Source organism: Lampetra planeri, chromosome 41, assembly GCF_965212315.1.
Source record: "Lampetra planeri chromosome 41, kcLamPlan1.2.h2, whole genome shotgun sequence".
Taxonomy (NCBI): domain Eukaryota; kingdom Metazoa; phylum Chordata; class Hyperoartia; order Petromyzontiformes; family Petromyzontidae; genus Lampetra; species Lampetra planeri.
In genome coordinates, this window is record NC_136147.1 from 10,070,839 (window position 1) to 10,096,057 (window position 25,219).

Genomic DNA, 25,219 nt, shown 5'->3' on the forward strand with positions numbered 1-25,219 from the left:
ATAATTAAAATGGTTGAATAAATAAACTAAACCATTTAAAACTAAACATTTTTTATTTTACCATGTAAAGCTCTCTGAGCTGCATAGTTCTTATTCAGAAGTGACCTTTCTACAAATGATAACCCAATGAAGTGGCTTATATGGAAATGTATAGCAGCCAAATACTCTAAACGCATGTTTCTAAATGTGGAGGGATAAACCGGAGGATCTGGAGAAAACTCCACGTGACCACGGGGAGAGAGACACGCAAACTCCAAATATACAGCAAGCGTCAGGGAACCCACAACCTCCTGTATGCCAGGCGAGGTAGTTAACATCTCGCCACCGTGACCTTTCAAATAATGTTTATTGTATTGTTCGGTGACTTTCTGGTTCATTGTCAACCTTAAGCTTGTAAATTAACAGTGTATGTTTTAAGCATACTCTACATAGCAGTGCTCTGTCTGTAACAGGGCAACTGTGCTCATGAATGTTGTCAACATGAACGACCACATCGACGGCACAGTTATGGGATCTATTCAGATGAAAGCAATGGACGTTGGGCCACAATGTGGAAGCCCGTGTCGATAACATCTCTCCCACATTTCCTCGACAACATGAACTTGTCTTTAGAGTATAATTATATACCCTACTGGTGTTGTAAAGAGAACGTTGTGTTTCACATGGCCTCGGTCTGCACAAAGACAACGACCCCCATATAGGCATTAGAATGAGGGCCGTCCATAGGGGGTGCGGGGCCCGGGGCAAATGCCACCGTGTGGGCCCCTCGACCTCTTCAAGCTAAACGGGAAGTATTACATCTGACACCGTGACGTTGAAGCGCCCCCCCCCCAAAAAAACCACGGGGCCCGGGGCAGTCGCCCAGATTCGCCGTGTCCTAGAGAGGACAGCTCTGGCCTTAACAGACTTTTGGGGCAAGTGCTGTTCGCGGACATCCAATGAAGGCCTACATGGCACACGAGGGGCTGGGTGGTCATCACCACGTCCGGTCACCTTTGTCTCCCCAGTGGCGATGTTGACACACCGCAGCAGGTACAGTACTCATTTGAGGCTGAGTCGACCTAGCGGAGATCCATGACCGGTTTAGATGATCGGTCTGCGCACATACGCGCTCATACGTGCCGCAGCAGTCAGCATAACAAGGCCACATACAATATTTTTTTTCCTTGTGAAATTAAAGAGCGTGCGTTTGCAGCTTTGGTGAAACACAAAACCCATCAATAATACACGAAAGGAGACAAGATAATCGCAGGACAAACGTTAATTCAGGTGCTGTTGCCTGCCACCACCGTCCAATTCTCGCGTTTTGCCAACCCAGCTTAGCTCTGAGACAATGGGAAAACCGCCAACAAACCACCCAGGCAGAGGCGAACGCCGCCCCATCTCGGTCTGCCAACGTCGGCACAGAGGCAGGGTGGGGGTTACCACAGCCGACAGAGAAACAGCGACGGCGCGCGGCCTCGCCTGAACGTGACCCCTGGACAGCGGCTGCTGATAGAAAGAAAAATGGCAGCTGACAGCCGCAGCCAGACTGGCCCCGGGCACAAACGGAATGCCATCGATTCGATTTTCCCAAGGGGAGCAGAAGGAACAGGTCAAGTTGAGTGGAGGTGACCGCTCCTGAGCAGAAACACCGAGCGCAGCGGCGTGTGGCCACTGTGCAGACTCGAAGTGGACAGGCGGCCACAAGGGGCGAGACCTTTGACCTCTCTCGATGCTTGGACCGGGCCCTCTCTGGGCGCGAGCAATAACCGCGCGTCTCGCGGTGGGCATCACTCCGAGAGGTCGTGAAAGATCGTGAACCACCCGTGCCTTCTTCCTATTGGGTCTCAGCGTCTGCGACAGGTTATTATTTTTGTTGTTGATGCTGCTGTTGTTATATTTTAGTTTGGTTTGATTCTCATATCCGACGTGAAAATTGACACCAGATTCAGAACCGGGAGATCGAGTTGAATAAACCCGGGTTGTTTTTGAACCGTGCCGTGTGCGGTTATTAATAGTAATAATAATGTGGTGAGCAGCTTCGTGATGACATTTGGTGAAAATACGGCTCACGTTTGGGAGGAAACATGTGCCCCGAGTCTTACTTACTCCTCTTCATCCCCGATGGACATATGGCTACAATGAGCTCTCTCCATCTGTGCCTGTCCTTGGCTCCATGCTGTGCCTCACCCCACGTGAGGTTAACCTAACTAAGATCTTCGGCGACGGTTCTTCGGCAGGTGCTTTTTTGCCCGAAGTCGTCCATCTCAGGGCAATGCTAGGGACGCGGTTCTGTTAAATTCTTAGAAGATGGGCTCTATAGCCATTGCAGTCTTCGCTGTTTAATCTCCTTGGTGATGTTTCCAGGTTTTGTGTCCTCAAGTACAATTCATGATTGTACATTTTGTTTGCGCCCCGAATCTGGGATCGGGTGACTCTCCAGAGCAGAGAATCGGCAATTTTTAAAAAAAGAAGAGACACTTTTTTGTGTTTTGTGTTTGACCAAAATAGTTCGAGCCGCATCGCACGCACAGCTGATTGTACACAAACACAGCCGTTGGTATACACACAGATGACAAACACATTCTGACTTAAATAAACAAAATATGTGATGGAATAAACTGCGTCTGTTTAGTTTTTTGTCTCCCGTAGTTATTCTTTAACAACACAGTTTTACTGTTGTACACGTTGTTACCACGACATTCCCTGCCACATTTCATCAATTATCTTTACGATCAATCATGTTTAAGATTTACTTTTTTTTTAAATGGCTGCCTGCATGGGGGCAGCCAAAGAGTCGCAAGGGAGAAGCCACTCCGACAGTCATTGGAGCCTGGGAGGAAAAGTGTTCAGCATCCACCACTTGTTGAATAAAGGAAGATTATGTTACCACCCTTACACATCAACCTGGGTCTGATGAAGAACCTTGTCAAAGCCATGGACAAAACACAAGCAGCTTTCAAGTACCTCCGTGGAAAATGTCCAAGGTTAAGTGAAGCTAAGATGAAGGAAGGTGTCTTTGTTGGTCCTCAAATTCGTGAACTTCTTCGAGATGATGCATTTTACAGTGCACTGCATGGCAGGGAAAAGACGGCATGGAAAGTCTTCCAGTTAAGTGTCAACACATTTTCTCGGAAACAACAAAGCAGACAACTACAGGGAGTTGGTGTAAAACCTCAAGGCATCTCATCTCGATTTATCCCACCAAACTGCAGAGCAGCGAGCGACGAGCATGGCGAGCGATGTCACCAGGACATTGCGACAATGGGGAAACGCTATCAGGGCAAATGGAGTTCATCAATGCTTGCAGACTATTGCTGGACAGTGACACGAGATGCTCCATGTAATGAATACAAGAGACAAGCCAAGAAGCGCCGAGTAGACACTGAATAAAGACTAAACTATGTACTTATATATATATACATAATCGTTTGTTGCCTTTTGTTTCATAATACATTTTATTTATATAACCCTTTTGCTGATTTTAAAGTGTTACATGAACAGGACAGGTGACATGTTATCATGTAAAGCAACCATAAACACGTGAAAAGGTTTACAATTTATGCGTAAAACACTATCTACACAATATACAAGACGTAAAATGTAAAAACATAAATATCCTGTGAGCAGTAGCCAATCAATTGTTTTAATTGTCATATTTGAATTCAGCACATCAAAATCCATAATAAACAACATATTTCATTTGTGAAGCAGACGACGTCTAAACAATTGCAGACGAGTGAATTCTATTATGTGTGGCCAGGTCGCTTCTGAAAAAGAGCTATATAGCTCAGTGGGCCTTACTTGGTAAAATAATAAGTGTCGTAGTTTAGTGCCGGGGGATTTTTGTCTTATCTGCGTGTCAGTGTGTTTGTGCATCTATGTGTGTGTCTTTTTTCTGCTTTTATGTGTCAGTGTGTGCGTGCGTATCGGCGTGCGCTCATCGATGTGTGTGACAGTGTGTGTGTGTATAATTAGTTTCACTTAATCGCCACAAACAAACCCCGGCAGTATTGATGCGCAGAGGAAATCGTTCCTCTGTTTAAATGACGTTTTGAGCGTTCAGTGTGCAAGCCAATTGATGCGGCCGGGCTAAGGCTCTGCGCGCAACAACACTCGGCCGATGCGATTCTTAAATAATGCAGCAAATATGAATAATGAATAGACCACACAGACAGTTTTAAAATATATACTGCATACAAAGCAATACAATGTGTTTACATTACGTGTGCATATAAAAAAAAACACAAAGAACGAATTTGTGGAGGGGACAACGAAGGCCGGGGTAAGGGAAGTGTAAAAGGCGATTGTTAGCGACTTCCAGCAACGCAAATAAAACACCCCTACAGACATAATGGTTCGACCCAACGCCAAGCGAGCGAACGTCGGTGCTCAACACGGGACTCGGGACACCTTGCGGAGTTGTGGTCCGTTCCATTGTCATGGAGGGTACATTTTTTTCAACTCTCCGGTCGTGTGCCTCGGCGTATCTCTTCTCTACCGACAGCGAGGGGCCGAGCGAGCCCCGAGCCGTCGTTCATCCATGAGCACCCGCCCCAGCCGGCTGGCTCGCTCACTGGTAGTACATCTTGTGTGTCCTGCGGGCACAAAGGTGAGCAGAGCACGCAGTGAAGGAAGAGTCGCACGGAATGGCACCAGGCTTGTCCCTGTGTTTTAAAGCAAAAGTCGGGGGTGCGTCTTACAATCCGGTGATAAGATTGGTTATCTAGCAGTGGCCGATATCATGCCTGGCTCACGCGATTGATACGATCGGTTATCGAGCAGTGGCCAATATAAAAGCTCGGTCCACACGATTGACACGATCGTCCCTGCACAGATTCGATTCAACTGTCCCATCGCTCCCGCGGCGAATAGCGGCTCTGCCACTCCGTGGTCAAGTCTCGACCACCCATCGTGACGACGCGTTCTGCTCGACCGCGCTCTTTCCCTGCGAGTGCACGGAAGTTTTCAAGCGTATCGCCATGAAAGCATTTCACACGCGAAACCACGACCGCTGAACGCATCCTGGGTTGGGCGGGGAGGTACAAAGTTTCCGCGCAAGAGCGCTATTCACGATAGGCGCCGCGCCAATCCCGCATCATCGCCAGCTGTCGGCCACACACAAATGCGCAGTCCTCGAGTTTCTCGGGCAGGGAGGTGAATTGTTTGTGCCGGCAGTGAGGGACGGACGACGGACGACGTCCAGCGTCGATGCGCACCACCGAGGGCACGTGGCGCGAAATTGCCACCACCGGTTCAGGGCTGTGAACGGGAGGTGGGACACCGATGTCTCGATGCTCCATTCGATTTGAAACTTTTGTTGGGCCCGATGGGCACATCCACTGCGTCACAAACCGGTCCGACTCCCCCTAACCTCCCGAGACAGACTACCTGCTCGTTACGAGCCGAGGCATTGCGAGCGCGACCTTTACGATCGCACGAGCACGGAGACGCCCAGGAAAGCGTTTACCCGCCGTAGAGCAAAAACAAATAAACAAACGCACAACAACAACAAACGACATTCGCCACTAAGTGGCGGTGACATCACCACGGCCCTTGTGTGCCAGGCTATGTGCACGTTCAGGCGACGTGAATTATCGAACGACCGCTGGCAGGAGGTCATGAGGCAGACCCAGATGCCACGGGTCGACCGAAGAGATGACTTGCCAATGCACCACCTGTGCCCCCTACTGTGTCAAACATACAAACACATACGCACGGCTGGTGGGTACTGACGACGCGACCGCCTGGAGAGGCAGCGATCGTACAAGAGACCGGTGACTGAACTGGTTGCCAAATGACGCAACGGGTTCCTTCGTTGTTTCGTGCGACGGAGTAATCGTCCCAACGTGATGCGTCTCGTTTGGCAATCCGCTCAGTGGCTTCCTAAGATGCCGAGTGTAGGATTGAATCGCCTCGCGCAACAGACCTCAGTGGGCGGGTTGATTGTGGTACACGCTCCGCGGTCTGGAAGCCTGCGGCCACAGTCACACCCTGGGGGGTCAGGTCCCTCGTGATCTCATGCAACGTGGGCAGCAGCGTCTCCCCGCAGAGTTACGGACGGGTGGCCGCGCGAGGCTTGGAGCACGGCGAGAGTAGAGACGCAGGGGGTCAGTGGCGTAGTGACGACATTATCAGTGGCGTAGTGATGACATTATCAGTGGCGTAGTGATGACATTATCAGTGGCGTGGTGACGACATTATCAGTGGCGTAGTGACGACATTATCAGTGGCGTGGTGACCATGTGGTGCCACGGCCGTGGAGCAACTCTGCCAGTGCCGCGACTCCCCCTGGCCCCACGCCGAGCACACACACGGAGCACCCAACATGCAGCGCACACACGCAGCACACACACCGAGCACCCAACATGCAGCGCACACACGGAGTGTCCTGTTGGGGCATCGCCTGGTGCAACGGGTTTTCATCGAAAGGGTCCCTAGGAGGAAAGTCCCATGGTTTCCCGGTGCCAGGAAATTGGCCGACCCTCGCAGGACAAGTCACATTGCGGTGCCCCTAAATTGGCTTAAAATTGTATGGGCGCAGAAAGAAAAGGTTCACTGGGCCAACCACAATAAGTTATTCACGACATTGGGGGAAGAACTGAGGGTGGAACATTAAGCAAGAAGAGCATGAGGTCAGGAGAATCGCAGCGCCACTGCCGCCCCCATACCGAATACACACTCGCAGGGTGTGTTCGCCAGCCAGACGCTCTTCCAGACAACGGGCAATGAGAGACACGGTAACATGAGGACGGCGCAGGTAAGCGCACAATTGGCTGCGCGGTATGACGTCACCCTGGGCCTTTGAAGATAGAATAGGCCAGGCAGGAAAAGATGCAAGTGCAAGAACGATCACAGGTAAGCGCACAATTGGCCGCGCGGTACGACGTCACCCTGGGCCTTTGAAGTTAAGGGAATAAACAGAGTAGCCGGGGCCATTTTCGGACTCTGGGACGCCAAGGCCCACTCCCTGCCGTCCTGCCTCCTCGCGCCGCTCGCAGCATCCGTGTGATGCCAGCGAGTGCTGCTACGAGGCAGTGATAGGTAAAGTTTTCTCTCGTCCTTCTCCCTCCGAAGGACGAGCTTAGAGGTACGTGGTAGGACGTGTGAGTGACTGGGCACTTAGGCAGCGTTAGGCTAGGCTCTTCTCGTGAAATATTCCGCCAGCGAGTGTGTATATGTGCCGCGAATAAAAGTTAGCACAGAGCATCGGTGTGGTGTCTGTCATTCCTGTGTGGAGCGGCTGTGTGGGCGGATGTGCGGCGAGAGTGAGGGCGGAGCCGCAGCACGAGCGCGCATTGAGATAATCGCTCGCAGGTGCAGGCGCTAGCGTGCCGCTGTCCACCGCGTTAGCGCGAGTGGCGGTGTGCGCGGGAGAGTGAACGCGGAGCCGCAGCGTGCGCGCGCACGCGTGCGTTAGAAGATAATCGCCCGCAGGTGCGAGCGCGGCCCTGCGTTAGCGTTGGCTGTGGTGTACACGGGTGAGTGTGGGTTAACTCCATGCAGCGGTGAGCCAGCAGTGTAGCGATGTCCCTCAGAGAGGGCGCTGGCACGGGGGGGCCGATCACCCGGTCGGCGGGGGCCCGGCGGGAGCCGATCAATGCGGTGGAGGAGGGAGTGTAAGGGGCGGACGTCACGCCCCACCTGCCCAGCGAGGGCGGTGGGGTGGACGGCGGCCTCCACAACCACAGTATCAGTGGCGTAGTAGCTACATCATCACCTCAGGGGGTGTGGAAATCGGTCAGGTGGGGCCCCCCAGTATTTAAGTATCTCACACGGTCCCAATGACGTCGTTACGTTCACGGTGTTGGATATTTAACGCTGTAGGGGTGCTCCGTCTTCGCAACTACAGCTCCTTAGTACCTCTTTGCAATGTTATGTTAATTAATTAAATGAAAATAAAACGTGGAACGTAAATGAAAGCATTTTCATAACAAATATAAACCGCGTTTTAAATAAGCGTTTTGTTCTTTTACACTGTTGTTGAAAACATATCTCATGGTGGCTGTCAAAGGGGGCCCCAACTCGTAGCGAGAGCCGCCAGGCGGGGCCAAGGCACCCCCTGCCCGCCAACGCTCTTTAGGCAGCACAGCTGCTGCTGCGGCTGCTTCCAGTGCGGCCTCGTTTCGCGCTCCTCTTCAGATTCTCAGACAGTGACGAAGCCACTCGGTTTGTTTGTATTAGGGGTTTTTTCTTCCATTGGCTGAAACGAGACGGCTGAGACTACGAGCCGGATCAGTGAGGCTGCCAATGCACTGCACATTTCACCCCGCTCGCTCCACTCATCTCACTCCACTCCTCATCTCATTCCACTCACATTCCTCATCTCATTCCACTCATCTCACTCCACTTCTTATCTCACTACACTCATCTCACTCCACTCCTTATCTCACTCCACTCACCTCACCCCGTTTCTCATCTCACTCCACTCATCTCACTCCACTCATCTCACTCCACTCATCTCACTCCACTCATCTCACTCCACTCATCTCACTCCACTCATCTCACTCCACTCATCTCACTCCACTCATCTCACTCCACTCATCTCACTCCACTCATCTCACTCCACTCATCTCACTCCACTCCTCATATTATTCCACTCATCGCGCTCAACTCATCTCCATGCATTGAAAATTGGGTTCTTAAGTGGAGAGAGAGTTGATGGTCTCAGGTATCAAACCGGTCGACAGTGAGTGCACATGCAATGTTGCATCGCCAAGCCGCGAGGATGAATGCCTAAACAGCCAGACTCGTTAGGAAGTCAGATGGCTTTGGGTGGGCCGGCGACGCAGTGGTTAGCACACTGCACTACACAAACACGAGTTTGATTCCTGCACATGACCAATATCAACATTGGGCCTTATCTTAACCGGTTCCGGGTCCCCTCATTCACCAATCCACACTGACTGGCACGGGAGACAGAGCAGAGCCTCACCATTCTGGCGAATTGCCCGATGATGCTGGATGCAATTACCAGCGAAACGTCGTACTCAAAAATTGTAAATGTTGTGGTTTCACACTTCAACACACCGGTGGGTTAAAGCAGTGAACTATTTGTCTTTTGTCAACGTGACACTTTTTTACTGATTGGCCGTGTCAGGTGGTGGAGGGTTACGACACATTTATAAATAACGCGATCTAAACCCAAAAACGTTGATTATGAATAATATTAGTCGCGAAAGCCTACGTGTTAAACTGCCATGGTGAGGTATGGTCCAACTCTCCATATGACCGACACCGCATTAGGATAGGAGGGGGGGAGGGTAAAGGTTTCATCCAGCAGTGGATTATAAAGGGATGGCAGAGCACACGAGAGTGTGAATTAGAGAGTGTGATTTGGATGAGAGACGGTTATTGAAGTGAGGGGGGAAGGAAAGATCTCAGTGGCATTTTCATCATCATCACCATCATCTCCTCTATCCTCTTTGGTTCTTTCGGTAAAGTCACGTAGGTAGAAAAATAAAATAAAACCAAAAATAACATCACGACGTTTCGATCGCAACACAAGCGGTCGTCTTCAGGTGGAAAAAACAATCCAGCAGTAGAACTGCTGAACCAGCGAGAGAGCAGTAACAACAAGTTTATATATGCGGCGATGGGCAAGCAAGCGGGGTCTCAGCTGGAATGGAATTCCATCCCCGGACACAAGCACGTCAGTTGTGTTAATGGGGGAGATTAGGGAGAGAGAGATTAGGGAGATGGATTCGCATGAAATGAGCTTCTGTCGCTGCGTAAGAGTATCATCCCCGCATAAGCGTACAACAGCAGTGTTCATGAGAGATTAGCACTATGTTGATGGGAGAAATTAGGCAGGGAGATTAGGGGGATTAGTAAGTTAATGTCATGTCTATGTGTAACACAAGCTGCGGCGCTGTCAACTGCGCTGTGAGGCAAGTGCGTCCACGCAAGAGAACCACCGCAACGGTGATTGCGCCAGTGAGACACAAAGCCCATCACACAGCCAGAACCATCGATACATCGAGGCTAAGGGAGCAGAGATGGCCATGTTAGTGAGACCCCAGCCCGTTAATGCAGAGGCACCTAACAGGGCAATGCAACTCAGAGAGTCGGAGATAACAGCCAAACGGCAGGGAAGAATGGAAGCACCACAGCAAGTTACGACTTTGCTTGGTTAATAACGTCCTTCCAATGATTGCTCAGCTTATTCCCATCTTCTTGGTTAAAATTTTCTGTTTATATATCTGGATGGCTTCATGGACAAATCTTTGATGGTAGCCCGAAGGTTTGCATAGTAACTTGGTCTCGGAAAAAACAATATTGTGCGAGCCCACTGCGTTATAACAATGATCAGCCACTGCAGAGGTATTGGTTCTGCCGTGTTTCAAATCTGCCTTGTGTTCGCGAACACAGTCCGAGACATGTCGTTTCGTTTCCCCAATGTAACTACTGCCGCAGCCACAACTTAGTTTGTAGACACTAGGGTATTGCATGTCAGGAATGAAATCCTTCACAAAAGGGATCAAATCACGGATTTTGTGTACTGTATTGAATCGGACCTAGATCTTGTATTTCTTTAAGATTTTGGAAATCTTTTTGGTAGCACCTGCTATGTATGGCAAGGTGATGGTTTTGATTGGTTCCTCAGATGGTTGTCTCCCCATGGCTGGGGAGACAGCTTTGCAGATTGTGCGGTCTGAGTATCCATTCATCTTGAGGGCTTGGTGTACGTGCTCAAGTTCACTGGCTAGGTGGCGCTGGTCGGAAATGCAGCGGGTCCTATGGTGTAGTGTTTTGATAAGGGAGTTCTTTTGGGCCGAATGGTGGTGGAAGTCAGGCTTTAGATAGGCATCCGTGTGGGTGGCTTTCCTGTAAAGTGTCCCAACGAGCCATCAGGCCTCTTCTCGATCAAAACATCCAGGAATGGTAGCTTTCCATCATTTTCCACTTCCATGGTGAATTTGATGGATGGGTTTATGGAATTGATGTGGTTGAAAAACTGGTTCAGTGCTGGCTGGCCATGTGGCCAGATGATGAAAGTGTCATCTACGTATCTCTTCCACAGGAAAGGACGTAGGGTGGATGTCAGGATGGCATTTGTTTCAAATTTATCTGATAAGGGAAAACCCCATAGGGGTACCTTCATTTTGTTTGTAGAATGTACCATTCCAGATGAAGTGTTGATAAGGCAGTGACTCACCAAAGTTGGTACATCAGGATGCAGTCCCTGTTGGACCAAGACTTCAATGGTTGCTATGGTGTCAGGTACCTTGGTGAACAGAGAGACTACATCGAATCTGACAAGCAAATCATCTGGAGTGAAATGTCCTTGGTTAGAGAAACCAAGTGAGCTGAATTAAGTACTGCTGAGGTGGTCTTGCCCGTGAATGGAAGCAGGATCTCAGACAGAAATCGGGCCAGTTTGTAGGTAGGCGAGTTGAAGGTAGAAACGATAGGACGGAGTGGAGTACCTTCTTTATGGATTTTTTGGAAGATCATAAAATCTGGGTGGTCTAGCAGCCGAAGGTTTAAGAAAGAGCTGCTTGGTCGATTCGATTATAGAAGTCGAATTTTCCACCTGAGGATGACCGCTTATGTTGCGATTGAAACGTCGTGATATATTATTTTTTGTTCTATTTAATTTTTCTACCTACGTGACTTTACCAAAAGAACCAAAGAGTTCCTGCAGTCACGAAAGCTTCAAATCAAGATCTCCTCTATCGTCCAGGGCCGTTCCCGAGCACGACTGGAGAAGTCACTTGAGGACGAATCATCAGCCTCTGGACGCCACTCCCGATGGGACGGCTAAAGTAATAAATAAATAACCGGCGACAGAGGACAAAAAGTGTAATGGTCCTGCACGTTCACCACATGGCATCTTCAACGCCTCACAGCATCTTCAACTCCACATGCCATCTTCACCACCACACGGTGCGACCCACCCGGCAAACCGACGAAAGCCAAACATCCATTAAGAGCAAAGTGGAAGCGATGTGGGCGATAGAAGGAGGATCTGGTCAAACCACGGGGGCGGGGGTGGGTTGGTAGATTTGGAGATGAAGGCGGCCGTGAAAGTCACACATGGCGAGATCCTAACTGCGCGAGTGCTTCTTTGGCGGTTGAAATGAAAAAAAAACGTGTGGCGGCTTCAACTTGTCGCTGGAGCAATGTGAGCGTCATTAGGACCGCGTGCCGCGGAGGCCATAAAACAATAAAACACAAAACCATCGCGAAAATGTTGGCAGCAGCAGCGGCGGTGGCGGTGCGATGTGCTTTGAGCATCGTGCAGTAAATCACAAGACGTCGTCTCCCACTTCCCAGGCACGCCAAGAAAAGACTCGATTGGATTGAGCGTCTGTTTTCATACTCTTGCTGGGGCGGGGTGGGGGGCAGTGGTAGTGTAGTGGTTAGCGCGCTGCGCTATGAACCCCGGCGACCCGTTTTCGATTCCCGCAACTTGGCCAACGCCGGTGACGATTATATCTGAACCGGTCGTGAGCCTCACCTAGATCGACTCAGCCTCAAGTGAGTACTTGGTGCGGTGTGTAAACATCACCACTCGGGAGACAAAGGTAGCCCGGGGTGGTGATGGCCACCCCACCGCCTCAAACGCCGTGCCGACCTTAGTCAGTGCTCGCTCACACTATGTGCGACAACAGCGTGAAACCGAATCCAGGGCGTGGGAAACTTTACACTCGGCTTCGTGTTTTGTGAACAGATGCCAATCAGAAAACTTGGGGACAGTTATCTGCCTATTCTCCTATGCACCTCCCCCCCACCCACCTACCTATCCATCTAGCCAACCACCTACCTAGCGACCTACGCACTCACCTATCCTCCCACGTACGTACCCACCTACCCATCTATCTATCTATCTACTTACCCAACTATCCACCAATCCACCAACCAAGGTAACACCTACCTATCCATTTGCCTACCCACCTATTCGTTAATTTAAAACTGCTTTTTGTCTCTTAGATTGTTGTCCTTTCCCGAACCTCCGATTAGCAAGGTTGGCTACATACTGTATCAAAGAACTTCAACATACATATATCCACATATATAGCTATCTATCTAACTATAGAACATACCTTACCAACCACCCACCTATCCACTTACCTATCCACGTATTTGCCTACCTACCAACCCACCTAACTACACATCTGCCTACCCACCAATACTCCCACCTACCCACACGAAGATCAAACAATCAATTGATCTTTATTTTACGTGTCAATATCGCCCTCAATTATGAGGCATCGGTGTGCACGTTACCGCAGAAAACGAGCGGTGCCGGAGGCATAGAGCAGCAAACGAGGCGAACGCCGACTGAGCGAATGAAATTGCAGTCCTGCGTGCAGAAGTGCAACCATTGCGCAACGAATCGCATGAACGAAATACATAGAAAAAGAAAACAAATAATAACTAAAGAAACACATTAAAAATTACATTTTAAATTTTATGGGAAGACAAGTCTGAATAGGTGCGTCTTACACAGACAATTGAACTGGGAGACCCTGGGCACGTTTCGAATGTCTGATTTTTGGGGCTGCATTCGAGAAAGCTTCGGGTGAACAATCCCTGGGGTGGGCAAGTGTCGCCTTTCCAGTGGATCGGAGTGTGCAGAATGTGCCTGAGGATTAGAGGGAGATGCGGTTGTGCAGGTAGCTAAAGGAGCCATGCGGTGCTTCGTTAGGTGAGAAGAGCGGCAACCTTGAGTTGGATGACCGGTGCCAAAGGGGCATTGAGAGGCTGCGCTGTAGAGCCCAGCATCTGCTCAGCCACGAGACCGTTTGGAACGGAGTAGAGGGAGCATCTACCGCACGACAATGGAGATCTGTGAGCATGTTGGATGTCACGTGTGGACATGGTTGAGAACGTCTTGATGGCCTCGCTGCCATGCTACTCGACAAAGCAACTGGCAGCTGCACCTCGTCGTCATCATACGATGCACAGTGTTGATTCTTGCTACGGTCAGCGGCGCTTACAGTGGGACACCCTGAGATGCACCAGAACGTCACAAACGGATGCTTTCTCTCTCTGCGGTTTTGCAGGTAGAAAGGGGCCATGCCATGCAACAACTGCTCCGTGGCAAACACGGCACACGAGGGTTGGGTGGTCAACACCACGCTGGGCCACCTTTCTCTCCCTACTGCTGATGTAGTTACACACCGCAGCGTGTCCTCGTGTACCCCGCACTAACCCCTCGTGGCAACAGAGAAACCCAACACCGGAGTCTCTCCTCCTCCTCCACCTTCAAAGAGCCTCGCAAGGCGGCAGGTCATCTCGATGCCGCCGTCCACGAGGCCCCACCGAGGCCGTTCACGCAGAGCGCAGTGACCGCGGGCGAGGAGGCAACCGCACAGTGGAACTCGGGGCGACGGGCCATGGCGAGAGGGAGACATTGGACAGCCCCCCCCCCCGCTCCATTTCTCACACCGCAAGGGCCCCCTACCCAACCACACCGTGCCACTGCACAGGCGCTCACGCGGCCTGGCTCGATATGGGGGGGGGGGGGGGGGGTGCTGCCGGGGTCGTCAGTTGCTGCGTTTCCACTACCGCTGGGTAAGCGAGCTCGGCAGGCCCCAATAAATGACCCCTGGGACATTCCTGCCCAGCTCATATTTTGTCAACTCCCCCACACCACTCTAAGCTGCACGGGTAGCTTACCCACCGACTCGCTCATCCATCGATCCACATGCCCACTTGCCTACCCATCTATCCACCAAGGTACCTAGCTATCCATCAGCTTAAGAGTGGGGGGAAAATCCAGATAATCCCAACCCTACCCCCGAACCCAACCCCTAACTCTTGAACCCAACCCCTAAACCCTGAACCCAACTCCGAACGCCTGAACCCAACCACTGAACGCAACCCAAATGTTCGGTAGTTTGGAACAAATATCTGTTCCCCCGGGAGAACAGATACTTCCGTGGGAACCACCAAGGGTTGACACCGGGCGGAGTCAGGGTTGCCACGTGGATGGGAGCCCGCCGAACCGGCACGCTCCCCCGCTGGCCGTGAGACCTCAGCGAGGGTTCGCCGGAGGCCACCGTGAACCCAGAAGACCAGTGCTGGGATCGGGCCAGACTGCGATCACGCTCCGCGGACAACAAAGACAACCCCCCCCCGTCACTCCGTGTTGCCAACACGGGGCTGTTGGGGCAAATGTTTGTGGTTAGGAAGTGGCAAAAAACTGTTAAGGCCAGCACGGCGCACGAATGGGGGGGTGGGTGGCCAGCATCACCCCTTTCTCAGCCACCTTTGTCTCCCGAGTCCACTTAGGGAAGGCCATGATCATTTCACAAATTCGTTGCTGGGTGTTGGCTCTGGGCTGGACTCGAACTCGGGGTCGCCGGGTTCTCAACGCAGTGTGCTAACCGTTGCGCCACCGCTCCCCACACGCACAGCCGATAAATCAGCCGCTCGTAAATCGCGTGGTGACACGGCGCAGTGAGGGGGTGAGCCGCGGCGCGTGTGCATTCACACAAAAATGCACTCACACACAGAGCCAAAGATCTCCCGTGCAGCCTTAACAGACTGGAGGGGCAAGTGCTGTTAGCGAGCACCCACGGCACAGCACACGAAGGGATGGGTGGCCAGCACCACGCCCGGCCGCCTTTGTCTCCATCGTGACGATGGTTTGAGGCCCCAGACTTGTTCAGATAATCGTCACGGGTGTTGACCTTGAGCAGGAATAGAACTCGGATCGCCGGGTTCGTAGCGCAGCGGCGCGCTAACCACTACACTACCGCCCCGAGTTACACGCGCGCACTCCCACTCACACACGCGAGCACACAACAGCAACCTCCGTTCGCCACTAAGTAGCGGCAACGTCAACCACGGCGCTTGTGCCAAGCTAGGTGCACCTTGAGGCCACGTGAAGTGTCGAAGGCTCGCTGCTGATAGGAGACCACGGAACAAGACCCAGGTACCACGAGTTGACCGACTGAGATGACTGGCAGATGCACCACCTGTGCTGCCCACTGTGCCACCTCGCTGCGTTTTAGCCGCCCGGCACTCCGCCCATTATTGTGAGCGTCACTCCTCCACCCTCCGTTGTTGCTGGAGGGCGACTACCTGCAACTGTCTAGGGGGATCCTTCCCGAACCTCCCATACAGAAGCAACACTCCATCCCATACAGATGCAACACTCCATCCCATACAGATGCAACACTCCATCCCATACAGTTGCAACACTCCATCCCCATACAGATGCAACACTCCACCCCCATACAGAAGCAACACTCCATCCCATACAGAAGCAACACTCAATCCCATACAGATGCAACGCTCCATCCCATACAGATGCAACGCTCCATCCCATACAGATGCAACACTCCATCCTATACAGATTCAACACTCCATCCCATACAGAAGCAACACTCAATCCCATACAGATGCAACGCTCCATCCCATACAGATGCAACGCTCCATCCCATACAGAATCAACACTCCACCCCCATACAGATGCAACACTCCATCCCATACAGAAGCAACACTCCACCCCCATACAGATGCAACACTCCATCCCATACAGATGCAACGCTCCATCCCATACAGATGCAACACTCCATCCCATACAGAATCAACACTCCACCCCCATACAGATGCAACACTCCATCCCATACAGAAGCAACACTCCACCCCCATACAGATGCAACACTCCATCCCATACAGATGCAACACTCCATCCCATACAGATGCAACACTCCATCCCCATAAAGATGCAACACTCCATCCCATACAGATGCAACACTCCATCCCATACAGATGCAACACTCCATCCCATGCAGAAGCAACACTCCATCCCCATACAGAAGCAACACTCCATCCCCATACAGAAGCAACACTCCATCCCATACAGATGCAACACTCCATTCCCATACAAATGCAACACTCCATCCGATACAGATGCAACACTCCATCCCATACAGATGCAACACTCCATCCCATACAGAAGCAACACTCCATTCCATACAGAAGCAACACTCCATCCCATACAGATGCAACACTTCATCCCCATGCAGATGCAACACTCCATCCCCATACAGATGCAACACTCCATCCTATACAGAAGCAACACTCCATCCCAGACAGATGCAACACTCCATCCCATACAGATGCAACACTCCATCCCCATACAGATGCAACACTCCATCCCATGCAGAAGCAACACTTCATCCCCATACAGATGCAACACTCCATCCCATACAGATGCAACACTCCATCCCTATGCAGATGCAACACTCCATCCCCATACAGAAGCAACACTCCATCCCATGCAGAAGCAACACTTCATCCCCATACAGAAGCAACACTCCATCCCATACAGATGCAACACTCCATCCCATACAGAAGCAACACTCCACCCCCATACAGATGCAACACTCCATCCCATACAGATGCAACACTCCATCCCCATAAAGATGCAACACTCCATCCCCATACAGATGCAACACTCCATCCCATACAGATGCAACGCTCCATCCCATACAGATGCAACGCTCCATCCCATACAGATGCAACGCTCCATCCCATACAGATGCAACACTCCATCCCATACAGATGCAACACTCCATCCCATACAGATGCAACGCTCCATCCCATACAGATGCAACGCTCCATCCCATACAGATGCAACACTCCATCCCATACAGATGCAACACTCCATCCCCATACAGATGCAACACTCCATCCCCATAAAGATGCAACACTCCATCCCATACAGAAGCAACACTCCACCCCCATACAGAAGCAACACTCCATCCCATACAGATGCAACACTCCATCCCCATACAGATGCAACACTCCATCCCCATACAGAAGCAACACTCCATCCCATACAGATGCAACACTCCATCCCCATACAGATGCAACACTCCATCCCATACAGATGCAACACTCCATCCCATACAGAAGCAACACTCCACCCCCATACAGATGCAACACTCCATCCCATACAGAAGCAACACTCCATCCCCATACAGATGCAACACTCCATCCCATACAGAAGCAACACTCCATCCCCATACAGAAGCAACACTCCATCCCCATACAGAAGCAACACTCCATCCCATACAGATGCAACACTCCATCCCATACAGAAGCAACACTCCATTCCATACAGAAGCAACACTCCATCCCATACAGATGCAACACTCCATCCCCATGCAGATGCAACACTCCATCCCCATGCAGATGCAACACTCCATCCCCATACAGAAGCAACACTCCATCCTATACAGATTCAACACTCCATCCCATACAGATGCAACACTCCATCCCCATACAGAAGCAACACTCCATCCCCATGCAGATCCAAGACTCCATCCCATATAGAAGCAACACTCCATCCCATACAGAAGCAACACTCCATCCCAGACAGATGCAACACTCCATCCCAGACAGATGCGACACTCCATCCCAGACAGATGCAACACTCCATCCCATACAGAAGCAACACTCCATCCCATACAGATGGCAATTAGACCGATTGCTGTGCTGCCTTCTCCTGACAAGCCAGAGTATGGAATTTTCTTCACAATATTTGTGTGTGACCCATCAATCCTCACCTCCACAGTGCTGGACTAGAGCCCACGTGCATCACCACGTCCGCCTGGCTAAATGATAGCCAATGCTGCGATCCATATTTGTTTATAGGTTCGGCCACGTGATGGTGGTGGCTGTACATCTAATCGGAGTTATTGGACGTGGGTGTCACGGGGGCGAGATGTTAACTACCTCACCTGGTGTGCGGGAGGTTGTGGGTTCGATCCCGACCCTGACGCCTGCTGCTGCTGTATATTTGGAGTTTGCGTGTCTCCCTCCCTCCCCGTGGCCGCGTGGATTTTTCGCCTCCGGTTTTCCCCCCAGCACATTTAGAATCAACGTCACACGGTTGGAGTATTTGTGCTGCCGCTATACATTTCCACACAATATAAGCCACTTCGTTTGAGCTCTCATTTGCGCTTCTGAAAAAGGGCTAACAACATAGCTCAGTGGGCCGGCCTTACCTGGTAAAATAAAAAAAAGGCAATCGCGTTGTTTGGTTCATGGTGTAGTTTAGCACGCACCGCCTCCATCGCGCCTGCCAGCGGGCGTGGCGCGCGCGCCGCTCCTCCTGCACGCGGCCCCATGCCTTGAGCAGCGCCCGCGTCGACGCAAGCGCCGGCTGGAGGCAAAACGTGTGGCCCTTGAAGCGTGACACCACGGTGGTGCTCACCCTGGGGGGCGGGGGAGGGGGGAGATGGGGGGGCACGCACGCACGCACAGACACCCACAGACACACACACAGACCCGCAAACATACAGACAAGCACACAGACACACACAGACACGCAAACATACAGACAAGCACACAGACACAGATACACACAAACACAGACAAACACACAGACACGCAAACGCACAGACATTACACAGACACGACAAAGACACAAACACAAAGTGTTGTTATTGAGCACCTATGAAGGCCGGCACGGCACTTGAAGTGGTGAGTTGCCAGCATCACGCCAAGCCGCCTTTGTCTCTCCAGTGGCGATGTTTACACATCGTACAAGGGACTCATTTGGGGAGGCCCACGACCGGTTCAGATAATCGTCAATGGTGTTGGCAGTGAGCGGGAATCGAACTCAGGTGGCCGGGTTCATCGCGCAGCACGCTAACCGCTGCACCACCACTCCCCACGCACACAGACAACACACAGCCTCTTTCTAATGCAGCACTTTCAGTCGGGAGCTCGGCTCCCTAGCAATGCGGAAGAATTGCGGTGCAGCGACAGAAAAATGGTGCGAGATTGAGATGCCGAGCCGAGTGAGGGGAGAGAGAGAGAGGGGAGAGAGAGGGGTGATGGAGGAGGCAGGGAACGGAAGGATGAGGCTGCAGGAGAGATGAGGACGATGCAGCGCATGTGGAGGCAGTGCACAGGGGGAGCGGTGGTGCAGCGGTTAGCACGCCGCGTATATGAACCTGGCGACCCGAGTTCGATTCCCGCTCACGGCCAACACCAGTGACGATATCTGAAATAGTCCTGGGCCTCCCCTAGGTCGACTCAGCCTCGAATGAGTATCTGGTGCGCTGTGTGAATATCGCTATGAGGGAGACAAAGGCGGCCCGGCGTGGTGCTAGCTACAAACCGTTTCGTGTGCAGTGCCAGCCTTCATAGGCGTTTGCAAACAGCACTTGCCCCAAAAGTGTTTGTATTTGTCTTTGCACGTGTGGGGAGCGGTGGTGCCGTGGTTAGCGCGCTGCCCTTTGAAACCCGGTCACGAGAGTTCGATTTCCGCTCACGAGTGACAGCGATTATTTGAAACGGCCCTTAGGTCGACTCAGTCTTAAATGAGTACCCTCATTTGTGAAAAAAAACATCAGCACTCTGGATACAAAGGCGGTCGGGCGGGAGGCGTGGTTCTGGCTACACTATGTATGTATGTATGCACGTTGAACTTCTTTCACACCGTACGCAGTCAACCGTGCCAATAGTGTGCCGTTCCGGAATTCGAAGGTTTGCTACTCGCTGACAGAAACGTGCCCCCCGCCAGCCCCAACAGTCTGTGAAGGAGGCTATACGGGGCACCTTTGTTTGTGTTTACACGTGCGTGCGCGCGTGCGTGCTGCTCACTCACATGACCTCGAGGTCGCAGTGCGGCGCGAGGCGTCTGCGCTCAACCAAGCGCAGCTCGTTGGGGAACACGGCCCTCGGGGCGCGCTGGCAGCGGCAGGCCCCGCGGCGGATCACTGCGCGGTCACGGAGGGGAGACGATAAGACAAAGATCCTCCGTGTAGCCTGTAATGGACTGTTGGGGCAAGTGCTGTTTCCCGTGCATCTATGAGGCCGGCACGGCACCTGAGGGGGTGGGTGGCCAGCACCACGCCCGGCCGCCTTTGTCTCACATCGCACCAGGTACTCATTTGAGGCTGGGTCGACCTAAGGGAGGCCCAGGACCAGTTCAGTTAATCGTCACTGGTGTTGGCCTGAGCGGGAATTGAACTCGAGTGGACGGGTTCGCAGCACAGCAGGCAAACCACTACACACCCACTCCCCATGCTCACACACACACGCGTCACACAGGGATACACAGGCACACGTGCTGTGGGGTGCCCCGGTGGCTAGGAGATGTTAACTACCTCGCCTGGTATACAGGGGGTCGTGGGTTCGATCCTGGCCCTGCCCCCTGCTGTATATTTGGAGTTTGTGTGTCTCTCTCCCCGTGGTCGCGTTTCCCCCTCTACATTTAGAAACACGCGTTCAGAGTATGTGGCCGCTATACATTTCTACATGATAAGTCACTTCGTTGAGCTATGATTTAGTGAGGGTCGCCTTGTGGATGTATATCATTGCAATGTATATGACTACATAAACGCTCCCTCTGGTCTTCGCAGCTGATAGGCTCACCATGACGACATCGCCTTTACTGCTCTATTTAAGACCGAAACAGGAAGACTTCGTCACAATTCTGTCAAATCGCCTGATGAAACTGGTTGTAATCACCAGCGAAACGTCGGACTCGTAAATCTTGTGGGTTTGCTCTCCAACACACCGGTGTGCTGAACTCGCAACTCATCGGCACGTTTGGTTTGCGTCACGAACCTTACTAACTGGCTGTGTCTCGGGTGGCGGCGGGTTTAACGACACATTTATATTCACGCGATCGAACCCATTTATTTTATTATGGATAGTATTAGTCGCGAAAGGCAACTTCTACGTGTTAAACTGGCGTATCGTGGAGGCCACAAACGCCACCCCGCGTATTCGAGTCTCGGGATGATGACTCGTGGAGGAGGCCTCATTGAGACCATGGAATGCGGTGGGAGTTGTTTCTCACTCAAAGACCCATAGACTCACACAGACACCCACAGATATACACAGAAACCCATAGACTCACACAGACACCCACAGATATACACAGAAACCCATAGACTCACACAGACACCCACAGATATACACAGAAACCCATAGACTCACACAGACACCCACATATATACACAGAACCCCATAGACTCACACAGACACCCACAGATATACACAGAAACCCATAGATTCACACAGACACCCACAGATATACACAGAAACCAATAGACTCACACAGACACCCACAGATATACACAGAAACCCATAGACTCACACAGACACCCACAGCTATACACATAAACCTATAGACTCGCACAGAGACCCGCAGATATACACAGAAACCCATAGACTCACACAGACACCCACAGATATACACAGAAACCTATAGACTCACAGACACCCACAGATATACACAGAAACCCATAGACTCACACAGACACCCACAGATATACACAGAAACCCATAGACTCACACAGACACCCACAGCTATACACAGAAACCTATAGACTCACACAGAGACCCATAGACTCACGCAAAGATTGAGTGCCTCACATAGACACCCATTGATTTTGCATAGAAACCCACGGGCGCATGCTGCTCGTGCAGCTTCCCAGGAGAACCGATCTGGTGCAAGCTCCGCACCGATTCAGCACCAATTACCACCACTAGCACACCCATCACTAGCACCTACACCACTAACACCATCACTAGCACCACCATCATCACCAGCACCATCACCACCATCACCAGCACCACCATCACTAGCACCACCATCACTAGCACCATCATCCCCAGCACCACCATCACTAGCACCATCATCCCCAGCACCACCATCACTAGCACCAACACCACTAGCACCACCATCACTAGCACCATCACTAGCACCACCATCACCATCATCACCATCACCATCACCACCATCACTAGCACCACCATCACTAGCACCATCATCACTAGCACCACCATCACTAGCACCACCACCACTAGCACCACCATCACCAGCACCACCACCACTATCACCATCATCATTAGCACCACCACCATCACCACCATCACTAAAACCACCATCACTAGCACCATCATCACCAGCACCACCATCACTAGCACCACCACCACTAGCACCACCACCACTAGCACCACCATCACCAGCACCACCACCACCAGCACCACCACCACCATCACCAGCACCACCATCACCACCATCACCAGCACCACCATCACCAGCACCACCATCACCAGCACCACCATCACCAGCACCACCATCACCATCACCACCACCATCACTAGCACCACCATCACCACCATCACTAGCACCACCATCACCATCATCACTAACACCATCATCACTAGCACCACCATCACCATTACCACCAGCACCACCATCACCAGTACCACCAGCACCACCATCACCAGCACCACCATCACCACCATCACCATCACCACCATCACCACCATCACCAGCACCACCATCACCAGCACCACGAGCACCATCATCACCATCACCATCACCATCATCACCAGCACCATCATCACTAGCACCACCATCGCCACCATCACCACTATCACCACCATCATTAGCACCACCATCACTAGCACCACCATCACCACCATGACTAGCACCACCATCACCATCATCACTAGCACCATCATCACCATCACTAGCACCACCATCACTAGCACCACCATCGTCTAGCACCACCATCACTAGCACCACCATCACCAGCACCACCATCACCAGCACCACCATCGTCTGGCAACACCATCGTCTAGCACCACCATCGTCTAGCACCACCATCACTAGCATCACCATCACCAGCACCACCATCACCATCACCACCATCACCACCATCACCACCATTACCACCATCACCACCATTACCACCATCACCACCACCATCACCAGCACCACCATCACCAACACCACCATCACCAGCACCACCATCACCAGCACCACCATCACCACCATCACTAGCACCACCATCATCATCATCACTAGCACCATCATCATCATCATCACTAGCACCATCATCACCATCACTAGCACCACCATCACCAGCACCACCATCGTCTAGCACCACCATCACTAGCACCACCATCACTAGCACCACCATCACCAGCACCACCATCACTAGCACCACCATCACCAGCATCACCACCATCACCATCACCAGCACCACCATCACCATCACCACCATCACCAGCACCACCATCACCACCATCGTCCAGCACCACCATCACCACCATCACTAGCACCACCATCACCAGCACCACCATCACCATCACCACCATCACCAGCACCACCATCACCACCATCACTAGCACCACCATCACCAGCACCACCATCACCAACACCACCATCACCAGCACCACCATCACTAGCACCACCATCACTAGCACCACCATCACTAGCACCACCATCACCAGCACTACCACCATCACCACCATCACGAACACCACCATCGCTACCACCACCATCACCAGCACCACTATCAATAGCACCACCACCACCATCATCACCAGCACCACCATCACCAGGACCACACGCTTGCCTTCACATTCCAATCATCACTCCCACTGACATAAACGTATCTTTGATTTATAGGTCAAAGCCAAAATCGGTAATTAATATCTGAACGGGTCCTGGGCCTCCCCTAGGTCGATTCAGCCTCAAATTAGTACCTGGTGTAGTGTATAAAAATATCGCCACTCGGGAGACAAAGGCGGTCGGGCACGGTGCTGGTCACCCACCCCCTCGTGTGCGGTCCAGGCCTTCATAGGTGCTACTCTATAACAGCACTTGCCCTAACAGTCTGTTGAAGGCTATAAGGGGGGTCTTTGTCTTTGCTGCGAGAGTAGCGGTTGGCGAATTTGCCGAAACCGCAGAATGCGTGAGACTTGAAACCTCACAGAGTTGTGAGGTTCACAGAGAGTGGTGAGAGTCACAGAGAGTTGTGAGGTTCACAGAGAGTTGTGAGGTTCACAGAGAGTTGTGAGGTTCACAGAGAGTGGTGAGAGTCACAGAGAGTTGTGAGAGTCACAGAGAGTTGTGAGAGTCACAGAGAGTTGTGAGAGTCACAGAGAGTTGTGAGAGTCACAGAGAGTTGTGAGATTCACAGAGAGTTGTGAGATTCACAGAGAGTGGTGAGAGTCACAGAGAGTTGTGAGGTTCACAGAGAGTGGTGAGAGTCACAGAAAGTTGTGAGAGTCACAGAGAGTTGTGAGGTTCACAGAGAGTGGTGAGAGTCACAGAGAGTTGTGAGGTTCACATAGAGTGGTGAGAGTCACAGACAGTTGTGATAGTCACAGAGAGTTGTGAGGTTCACAGAGAGTGGTGAGAGTCACAGAGAGTTGTGAGGTTCACAGATAGTTGTGAGAGTCACAGAGAGTTGTGAGGTTCACAGAGAGTGGTGAGAGTCACAGAGAGTTG

The 25,219-nt window shown here is 51.7% G+C and overlaps 1 protein-coding gene across 1 annotated transcript in view; it reads right to left on the reverse strand.

The window, feature by feature from the left end:
• Positions 1-3,421: 3,421 nt before the first annotated feature.
• The window catches only part of CXCL14 (C-X-C motif chemokine ligand 14), a 50,477-nt gene continuing 28,679 nt past the window's right edge, over positions 3,422-25,219 (reverse strand). Inside the window, exons 2-4 of the mRNA XM_078613571.1 lie at positions 20,567-20,678; positions 19,017-19,166; positions 3,422-4,580 (exon numbers count right to left, since the gene is read on the reverse strand). Of these exons, the coding sequence (XP_078469697.1) occupies positions 4,556-4,580; positions 19,017-19,166; positions 20,567-20,678 (287 nt within the window). The 3' untranslated portion in view covers positions 3,422-4,555. The remainder of the gene's footprint in view (positions 4,581-19,016; positions 19,167-20,566; positions 20,679-25,219) is intronic.